Source organism: Microtus ochrogaster, chromosome 5 (assembly GCF_000317375.1).
Source record: "Microtus ochrogaster isolate Prairie Vole_2 chromosome 5, MicOch1.0, whole genome shotgun sequence".
In the NCBI taxonomy this organism is placed as follows: domain Eukaryota; kingdom Metazoa; phylum Chordata; class Mammalia; order Rodentia; family Cricetidae; genus Microtus; species Microtus ochrogaster.
In genome coordinates, this window is record NC_022012.1 from 14,110,359 (window position 1) to 14,121,574 (window position 11,216).

An 11,216-nucleotide genomic window follows, 5' to 3' on the forward strand; every position below is an offset into this window, starting at 1 on the left:
TGCCTGGCCCATGCTACTTTCCTTAGTTGTGGGGAGAGATTCCGTATCTCTTTTCTTGTATTTAACTCTAAAACCAGAGCCACAATACACGTTATTTTGCTTCCTGTGCCAGCAACTCAGGCCCCCTTTCAATTACATTTTCATTAGTTTTGTGTTGTTGCTTTTTTCCTTTACTGTCTAAGCTTTCTTTTAATTCCTTTTCACAAGCTGGAAACATAGAGGGTGGGGACTTACCCTAAGGTTGTCATTCCCTGTGTTTTTTATTCACTTCTGAATCCAGGCTTTTTAAAAATTTATTTAAGTTTTTTAAATCTCATTGAGCACTGTACTTGCTTCCAACATTACATTTGCTTGTATTCTTTTTCTTTTCTAACTGTGTGTTTTGTATTTCTTTTAGACTGTTTGTTCATTTTCATTATAGATCTGTATAAGAGAAAATGACTAATACTCACTGTTTGGTTGAAAGCATCACTCTAGCTCCCTAACACCCCTTTATACAAGAGTCTGGAATGTTATAGTCAGGGGCCTCATCCCAACCCCATGGCATCTATCTTTGAAATGTTGGGTGGAAGGTTTCATTTCAAGACCCCTCCCCATGGAGTTGCCTTAGTCCAAACTCCACTTCTGAGAGAACCTGCCAAGCAGTGACTTCTCCCCAAGGAGGGTCAGGACAGCCCAACTAATGGTAACTCCTCCACAGGGAAGGTCAAGACCATTCCCAAAGGCTACTTTTTTTAAACATTGAATGGAACCAAAAAATTATCTCTTTGCACGCATAAAAATTTTCATTAAAATGTTGAGTTCATTAAAACAATTTCCCAGATTTTGGTTCTAGATAGGATGTGCCAAGTAGTCAGGGCTCTGCTCTCTGGAGAGTCTAGCTGCAAAATATGCCCCCAAGGGATCTGAGCCACCATCTCTACGGAGACCATAGTCTGGCAAGCTAAATAATGACTGTAAAAAGTAAAAGCTGAGATTTGAATTTTGAAAGTTAATCTGAAGCCCTCATTTTGACATAGGGTAGTGGACTAAGGAGTCTATTCTGCTAGAGGCATCAAGAATTAGTGATAATAAAATGGGATTGCTGGCACATGCAAGCAGGTTACATTTTCAAATGTAATTAGCATTTCCCAATGGTATACATCTCTAGAGAAAGGGAAAGGAAGAGCCGGGTGGAAACAAACTTACCAAAACCAATGATTTAGTTGGTAAAGTTTACAAAGTTTAGATAGTATTTTCACATATAGAAGGATGGCAGCATGTCTGAACACACAAGTGTGGGAGAGAGTAGGAGGAGCTGGGAGTGTCTTAAATAGCTCTCAAGTGGACAAGCAGCAGTGTCCTGAGATAACTTGGGGTAATGAGAAGGCCAGACCATGACACTGTATAAAACTCCAATTTTATCTGATGATAAAACGAATCACCAAAAACTTCAGGACAAAGAATGGGATGTTAGAAAAGCAACCTAAAAGGGGGAAACTATTTACCCAGGACAAGCACCCAGCAAACACATGTTAAACATTGAATATAGTGACAATTATTGTTCCTGGCTTTTAAGCATCCATCTGGAAGCCATGTAGACTACGAGCATAAGAAAGAGAGATTGATAAAGAGGACTTGAATAGCTGTAAATGGGTATGAAGAGACAAAAAGAAATGCCAACCATATGAAAAGGAAGGAAGGAAGGAAGGAAGGAAGGAAGGAAGGAAGGAAGAGAAAATGGGGAAGGAAGGAAAAAAGGAAACATATATGCAGACTGACCAGGAGACAGGGTAAAAAGAAAAAACTAGAAATCCCAGCATGATTGTTTGGCAATATGATGGGGCTATTGGCTGAGTAACGAAGGGGTTGTATTATTCAAGGATCTCTAGAGTCACAGAACTTATAGAAGGAATCTCTCTCATATATATAATGTGCATACATATGAGATATGTATATATATACATATATGCATATACATGTATATGAGATTCCAATAAATCCAAGTACTGGGAATTTACAAACACACACATGTATACACATATATACATACATACATGGGAATTTATTGAGTTTATTTATGGGCTGTAATCTAGCAATGGCTAACTGTGATTAAAAGTCCAAGATTATAGTAGTTGCTCAGTCACAGGAGTCTAGCTGTCATATATATGCTGGAATCACAAAGAAGTAGACTCCAATGCCAGTGAAAAAAATGGATGTACTAGCAAGGCGAGGACAAGCAGGGGAAGAACAAACATACCAATTTCCTTCTTCCATTGCCCTTCTAGCAGAAGGTGTAGCAGCTTCTTTTATTGTTTTATTAATAAATAAAATTTTGTGTCAGATATTAGGGCATTAACCTGGAAGATCAACACAATGACAGGGGGAAAGGATCAGCAGCCTTCCTCTCCACCTTCTCAGAAAAGGCCCTTGAATCTTTCAAGCTCCTCCTTATTCCTCTCTAAGTCTCCCGATCTTCCTCTGAGTCAGTCAGAAAGCCCTACGGTTCATTTAGCTGAATGTGAACTCCACTGTCTGAATCAAGGTTTAACACTATTGACTTTCTCGAAGCAACAAAACAAATCTCTCACAACAAGAAGTTGTGTCCCAGATTAAAGGTGTGCCTTCCAGCCTTGAGATCTGGATAAAAGGCATGTTATCTTCTTGCTTGGAGGTCTGGATCACAAGTGTGGCTTCAATTTCTGGACTATAGTTCATTCCAGACACAGACAAGTTGACAACCAAGAGTAGTCATCACAGGGGTGGACAAGGGAACTCTTACAGGGAACAGTGGGTGCCTATAGGACATAAAGATAATCACAACCTTTTATGTCCTAAGTCTTCAGTCTAACCTGAAGCAGAGATCATTTTAAGAGATGAATACAAACTTTAAGTTCAGCTCAAAACTCAGAGGTAGCAAATAGTCCCATTTCCTCTAGATTCCTAGAAAGTGAAGTGGAGCTGAGAATGCAGGGGTAGAGAGATGTGCTTTTGTCTTTCTTTGGTTTTGTGTGTTTGTTTTGTACTTGTCTGATACTTACTCAATTTGATTCTGTCAAAGCCTCATCTAGTCCCTTTCCCTACCCATATAATCAAGAAACATCAGTTAGAGATTTTCTTCAGAAATACTGATAAGCTGTAGACTGCAGCCAAGTCAGAGCCTTCTTTGAATCTCCTTTCTGCCCTTTTGGAGTTGCAAGCTTTAATGTTGAACCAGTGAAGACTCCTTATGACCTTCAGGTTTTCTCACAGCTAAAACGAGGTTTAAAAACAGTGTTCATAAGGCTGTTGGACAATATAAGTGATGCATGTCAAGGTCGCTCCACATTTCCTGGAGTCCAAGAGTGGTAGCCATGGTTAGATACATGCACGAGTCAAAGGTGTGTGTGCAAGCCAGTCATCACATCTCAGGGCGGCCACAGTTTCCAATAAGAAATAATGGGGTCTTCATTTAAGCCATTTGGTAAAAGCCCATATTACCAACAAAGCAATGGTCTTCACTGTCTCTGCGGGGAGACATAAGACATGGTTTTAGGAAAAATGCCACTAATTATTATCAAATTACACCTTTAAAACGTCTATCTTTTATCACATGAATTAATTCATTCATTTTGAGATCTTCTTTCCCACCCTAACAATTCAACTTTTTCCAAAAATCCACTGACCACTGTCTCTCTTCTTCCAGAAGCCTCCTCTTCCTGGATAATTCCTCCATGAAGATTGTATCTATAAAAACTCTAACACAAGATATTCAGTTGCCATTTTTAATAGCTCACATAGCTTAGGTTGCCATATTATTGTACATGAAGACCTGTAACCACCCAAACACCACCAATAACATACCAATGTAATGCAGGAAACCCCCTGGCAAGTCCCTTTGAGCTTGTTGGATTGAAGCTTGGTACCACAATGCATTTGTAAGTCTGTATTTTTCTGGTGAAAAATTTCTTGTTTACATAAGAATGCATTCATGCTCTTACAGTTGTGGAACTTCATTCTCAACCCTGTCCCTGGGGTGCAGCTCTATAACAGACCAGTAGTTTTTAGGACTTCCTGCAGTTCTTTCTCTTGGAAGACAGAGCAAGTAGAGAGTAAACAGCAGTAGAGGAATAGGGAGGGTACCCTGGGAACACTGGAGATACAGAAACTAAACCCCGCCAAATGGGAACAGCAACCGAGGAGTTATGCAGATCTGGGAAGAAATTTTAGCTAGGGGAATGATGGTGCCTCATTCCTGTAATCCCATTACTTGTGAACATAAGGCAGCAGGATTGGTGTGAGTTCAAGGCCAGCATGACCTACATACTGAGTTCTAGACTGGTAATCTATGTTATAGAGTAACATACGGTCAAACACAACAAAACAAATGAAGTACCAACTCTCAAATAATGTTATTTTTTTACTAGATTTTTTTAAAAAATACCAATCCAAATTCCCAATTTTTCCCTTTCTCCCATTCCCTCCACACACCCTCCCACCCCTATGTATCCTGTGAAATTGTCAAAGTACAGATTTACTTAATGAAATAAGAATATGTGAAAGACGGAAAAGGTAGTTTTTCTAAGAGGATGATTTGTAACTGTGACTTCCTACACTGGTATATATATATATATATATATATATATATATATAGAGAGAGAGAGAGAGAGAGAGAGAGAGATACAAATAAGAAAACAGATGGTGTGTCTTATGATTGTGAGAAGAAAAGCTTCCAAAAAAAAGAAAGAAATAGTAAGAGTCATAGTTGAAATGAATAAAATTAAATTTAAAAAAACACAAAAAATATTCAAGGGGAAATCACTGATTTCATTAAAAAAATCCTGACTAAGAGTGTAGATTTGCAGAATACCTTTGTAATGTGTGTAAGTTCCTGTGTCTAAATATCAATACCGCAAAAATGCAAATGAACAAGAAAGAAAAACAAAATATAAGACATATTGAAAGATCTTAGCAAAAATAACCATGATAATGAGAAAAAAGAAGCATTTTAATACAATTTAAGGTTGAAGTGGGATTTTATAACAGACTATTAAATTCCACAGGAACATTAGACATTGTTTCAAAATTATAATCCATTATATTGGAAAATCTAGAAGAACTTGATGTGTTTACAGAAACTTATGACCTACTGAAGTTGAAAACTATACAGTTTAATAAAACCTTATAAGATTGGTGCATGCAGAAAAGTCATACTGCAAATCAGTGGAATATTATTGTACCATGAAAAGTATAACTTCACATCAGTTGATGGCAAAAAATTAGATGGAACAGCAGGACAGCTTGTCAAGCCAAATGAGTTAAACATCAAATAAAAGGTATTATGTGCTACATCTATAAGTAGAAGATGAGAAAAGGGGATTATATGAATACAGAGCAGAAAGAAGTATGGAAGTCAGACTTACAGGTCAGAGTGGTAGATATGGATAGAATAGGATAGGGTGTACACATGAACAAAGCAAGATTTGTCTGTTAATACAGAAAACACTTCTCTCACCTCAAAGGTTATAAGAGAAAGTTTATTCTGGATTCAACTACGAAAAGCCACAGATTAGTACAACAGGTTTACAATACCTCAAATACCATTTAATGTTTTAACAGTTTCATAAAAGTCTTACAGTACAGGAGCAAATCCACTCATAAATAATAAATCAAGATGCTTTCAAATATACTGGTAAAATTATAAGGTAGGTGATTATAGCCAAAAAGGAATGTTCTGTCTTAGGCCTCTGATATTGCCTAAAATTATTCTTAATGTTTAATGGAAGCTAAGGATCTATTTCTCTGATAAACATGTGCATGTTAGATCACACCCAGTGGTGGGTTGAAAATGCTGTTTAGGAAGCAAAGACAGCCGAAGATAATTTGATTTTGGGGTTACAAAAGGCCTACTCTCCACAATCATTGACATGCTAACCATTCTTGTAGAACTTTTAATGTTGGTGCAGCATCACTTGTGAACTTGAGTTAAAGGCTAGCATAAAAATATAAAAGTGAAGATTATCAATATGTAACATTAAAATCTATCAATAATCATAATATCAAAAAATTTAGAAATCCATGGAGAAAAGGGATTCCTTGAACACTGTTCTCGTTTGTTTGTTTGTTTGTTTGTTTGTTTGTTTGTTTGTTTGTTTGTTTTTCTAGACAGGGTTTCTCCATGTAGACCTGATTGTCCTAGACCATATACTCTGTAGACTAGGCTGGCCTTGAACTCAGAGATCCATCTGCCTCTGCCTCCTGAGTGCTGGGATTAAAAGCATGTGCTACCATTCTCAGGCTAACCACTATATTTGAAATTATAAATAAATAAGAAAGGAAAACAACAAATAAATACCAAAAACCACACTACCTAAAGATCTTTTAGGGTACAAGCCAAGAAAAATTAATATACCAGAGAAGTGTGTGTGTGTGTGTGTGTGTGTGTGTGTGTGTGTGTGTGTGTATTGAAATAAGCCAAACACAGTAAGGAAAATCGCACATGATCTTACTGATATTTGAAATTAGTCCAATTTGCCCTAAAGAAGTAGATGAGGGAATTGTTAGTAGTCAGGAGAGTTTGACCATCATATTAGATGATCCCATATCAAAGATTAAAAAATTATACTTGGTCAGAGGAATACAAAATAGTTTGTGCAGAAGAGTAAATATAATTAATAATGATATATTCCTAAAATATGGCTCATATGAAATATTCTTATATAACAATTTTATGTATATGTTAATTATCAGTTTTAATTTATGCCTAATGTAAATTGTTCCCAGACATCATACTTTATGGACAATATAAGTAAGATATTATCTATCAAGTTAAATAATAAGATTGAAAAACAAACCACGGAATATTGTGATACAAATGGTGTCATTTTTTTTGTAATGGGATAGATATAATATTTGACAATTTGGGGACTATTGTTAAAGGAGACTGTCTAATGTTTGACTTGGATTGATTTTTGTAGAACTGACGCTTTCTTTGGAGTCAAAGAATGATTTTTAATTAAACCTAAATAAATGCTCTTTCTTGCAAAAAAAATCAGTCTTTTTTTGTGATTAACTACACACACACAAAACTAACTAGAGTTTTCAACTTTCCTTTGTACCCCAAGGGAACTCCATAGTTTGGGGAGATTTAAATACAACAGATAATTTAACTAATGAGGCACTTTGGGAATCCAAACCCTGGGACATATGAAAGTTTCATAATGCCCCTTCTTCTTATCTATCTCTGACCTCTGTACTGTGAAAACGCAGCTGATCTTTCTGTAAGCAGATAGTTGAGAAGAAACAGCTGCAGTAATAACCACTGGAAGAACTGGTGTGCACCAATCAAGGCTTGTGGGGTAGGCATGGAGTGCAGAGAGGATGTGTGTAGTGGGCTAGATCCTTAGAAGAGTACAAACTGGAAAGTGCTTATTTAAGTCTGTTATTATAAAGAGCCTGTACTTCAAAGGCACTTCAGTTTTCAATGAGTCCCTTTTACAGATATTAATCTGTTTCAGTCTTTGCAATATTGGTTATTTTTCCAGTGTCACTTTCTAAAGAGTATCCATCTATTCTCCACTTCTTTATGGGATTTGTAGAATCCAGTAAGAATTCCTCTCCCAATTTCATATTCAGAAAGTATTCAAGATCCATTTCTAGAATTATGATTTTTCTATTCATCTCTTTAAAAATGTTAATGTATTTTAGTTTAAATCACTATACTACATTTAGGTATAAATAATTGGAAGATTCAGCTTTTGAAGGTGATTTCTCAATATTTTACTTCAAATATTTATATTTATTCAAGTTCTGTTGGGATCAGATGACTCGTCAAACAGCACCTGAATTTGGGTGTGATGATTAAGAAAGAAAGACAAAAGACAGAAGATAGAGGGAGAGCTCTCGGTGAATACTGCAGCAGTCATGATTTATTTCTTATAGCCCTCTTATACCCAAAGCAAAAAGGGGCGGCAAAATACTTCCTTACCATGGTTCTAAGAACAAGCAAGCATAATCAGCTCCTTAATACTTAGAATATATAGCAACCACTCCTTTGGTCAAACATCCTGTTATTTGGCCTTGAGAAGAAAGAACAAGCATGAACTCTGACCTCCATTCAGGCTGGAGTGAGTCACTGTGGGCTCCCACAAGCTCCTAAAGTTTAATAATCAAAATGTAATTCCTTCAAAATACAAATTATGGAACAGAACCATCAGGATTTCAGACTAACAAAGAATGTGAATCAGTCAATGTTACAGTGACAAAGAAAACACAGAAGACAATATGTGAACCTCATACCTTGTCTGTGAGGCCCTCATCCTCTGCTTCTTATTTCACAAGCCAAATGCCAGACTGCCACCTTCACAGTGAAATTACATACTAGTCCCTCGTCCTTGAATATTTCTCTCCATTTTTTTTTTTTTTTTTGCCTTTTGGTCTTTTCTCAAATGTTCCTATTTCAGGGAAGATACTACTATCCACTCTTTCACTCTCACAGGATAAACTATTTATTACTTTGCAGGTATTTTTTTCAAAGGCAAATAACATTCTCAGGCATTCATAATGTTAACACTTTCTTTCATGGAAAATTTAGTAACTTATATAAGTAAAAAAAAATCTTTTACTTTTTTTGATGATTTGGTTTAAATTATATTTCAATATCTGTAATCAGATTAACCGATTATAAAGTTTTACCATTAGTGCTCCTGATTTTACAATAATAATCCAGTTTATGGACAGGGAAGAGCATAGGAGAATGCACTCCCCCTACTTATTATAGTGATAGTGTGCTTCTTGTTTCATATTCTCATCTCCATAGACCACTGCTCTTTACTCTTTCCAGACACATTCACTTTGAAGCAAGTGTTCAAAAGAAGGAGTTGTAGGAAACCTCATTGATTCAAAGTAGTGCAAACAACTTTGTTGTATTCATGCCATAAATACATCATCAAGTCCTGCTGCTCCAGAGAATACCTTTTGGGTATTCTCAATGAGAATTATGCATGAGAAATTTAAGAAGTCACATAGTTTTCTCAAGACTACATAGATGTCAATGGATGAACCAAAATTATGTTAAAGAAATATGACAAAATTTTAAACTTGTAAATCATTCTTCAATATTTACTTTTGAAATTTTCTTATGCACCCAAAATAATTATCATAATAGAGCAGATTTATATTATTAATAATAATATTATAAAAATGAAACTGAAATTTTCAAAATATACTACTCACAAGGCATTTTAAAAAACAAGAATAATAATGTTAGAAAACAATTATGGGCTCAGAGTGACAAAGTTATGAAGATTTTAGAGGAAAATTCTCATTCTATTAAGAGAAATAAATTACTGCAGTTATAAAGAAAAATTAACAAGAAAACTTCAAGTGTTTGTAGGGCTTATTAAAGAATAAATTTTCTATATAGGCTTATTTATAAAATTCCATTAATAGCAGTTTTAGAAGTTAAAGAAGAGAGATATTTGACAAAATAAAAAAAGAGTGATTATACATATTTTACAAATGGTTACAAAAAAAATCACTTGGTTAAGTAAATGAGTGTTGTTGAAATAGGAGCGGCGGGGCTGTGTCCCGCCACCCAACCCCCCACACGGCTAGCTTTATACCCGAAATAATTACACGGAAACTGTATTCTTTTAAACACTGCTTGGGCCATTATATCTAGCCTTTTCTCAGCTAACTCTCGCACCTGGACTAGCCCATTTCTAATAATGTGTGCAGCCCACAAGGTGCCTTACCAGAGACGATCTTAACCTGTGTCTGTCTGGAGTGGGAGAATCATGGCGACTCCTGACTTGGCTTCTTTCTCCCAGCATTCTGTTCAGTCTACTCCACCTACCTAATTTTCTGTCCTATTAAAGGGCCAAGGCAGTCTCTTTATTTAACCAATGAAATCAACACAAAACAGCAGACTCCCACATCAGAGAGTTGTTGTCATTATGAAAGATATCCTTTCACAGGTTATTTTGTGACTTGACAGTGGTATTAGTTGAAAACTCTCCTTATCTCATCTCTAACAGAAACAAAAGCTAAATGGAAACAGAGAACGACACACTGATACCAGAATTTCTCATTGTGGGCCTCTCAGATAATCCTGAACTGCAGCCCATTCTCTTTGGACTGTTCCTGTCCATGTACCTGGTCACAGTGCTTGGGAACCTGCTCATCATCCTGGCTGTCAGTTCTAGCTCCCACCTCCACACTCCCATGTACTTCTTCCTCTCTAACCTGTCTTTTATTGACATCTGTTTCATCTCAACTACAATACCAAAGATGCTGGTGAACATGCATTCACAGAGAAAAGGCATCTCCTACAGAGAATGCCTTACACAGGTATATTTTTTAGCTACTTTGGTTGGAATGGATAATTTTTTACTTACTTTAATGGCCTATGATCGCTTTGTAGCTATTTGTCATCCCCTCCACTACACTGTTATCATGAGTCCTTGGGTATGTACCCTTCTGGTCCTGATATTTTGGATCATCATGTTCTGGGTCTCCCTGATTCTTATTCTATTGATGAATGAATTGAAATTCTCCAGAGGAACTGAAATCCCACATTTCTTCTGTGAACTGGCACAAGTTATCAAGGTAGCCAACTCTGATATTCATGTCATTAATGTCTTTATGTATGTGCTGACTTCTCTATTAGGTGTGATTCCTATGATAGGAATCATTATGTCTTATTCACAGATTATCTCATCCTTGTTAAGGATGTCCTCTACTGTGAGTAAGTACAAAGCCTTTTCCACCTGTGGGTCTCACCTCTGTGTGGTCTCCTTGTTCTATGGGTCAGGACTTGCAGTTTACTTCAGCTCCTCTGTTTCTCATCCTTCTAAGAGAAGAATGATTGCCTCATTGATGTATACTGTGATCAGTCCCATGCTGAACCCATTCATTTATTGCCTGAGAAACAAGGATGTGAAGGATGCTCTTGGAGAACTTGTCAACAGAGTTGTCTCGTGTCCATCCGTACTGAGAACTCTAAGACAAATTTTATGAACATACCTATCCTGGGTGCTCTTTTTCTATCATACACCACATGCCTAATTTACACTATTTAGAAATTATTTTTAACTTTTCATTTTTGTATTTTAACAGAAATTATTTTAATTCCCTAGGCATACTGTTTAAAGATTGTAATTGTGCTTTTGGTATTTTTATGTAAAATGTTGTGAATTATGACTCATGAGATCATATGTATTCATCCTAAATAATTTTTGGACAGTTATTTTTTTTAC

At 36.2% G+C, this 11,216-nt stretch overlaps 1 protein-coding gene across 1 annotated transcript; it reads left to right on the plus strand.

Moving 5' to 3' along the window:
• The first annotated feature begins 10,008 nt into the window (after nt 1-10,008).
• On the plus strand, nt 10,009-10,977 carry LOC101980589 (olfactory receptor 867-like). The gene has a single exon (XM_005347433.1). The coding sequence runs from the start codon at nt 10,009-10,011 to the stop codon at nt 10,975-10,977; it is 969 nt and encodes a 322-aa protein (XP_005347490.1).
• The last annotated feature ends 239 nt before the right edge of the window (nt 10,978-11,216 follow it).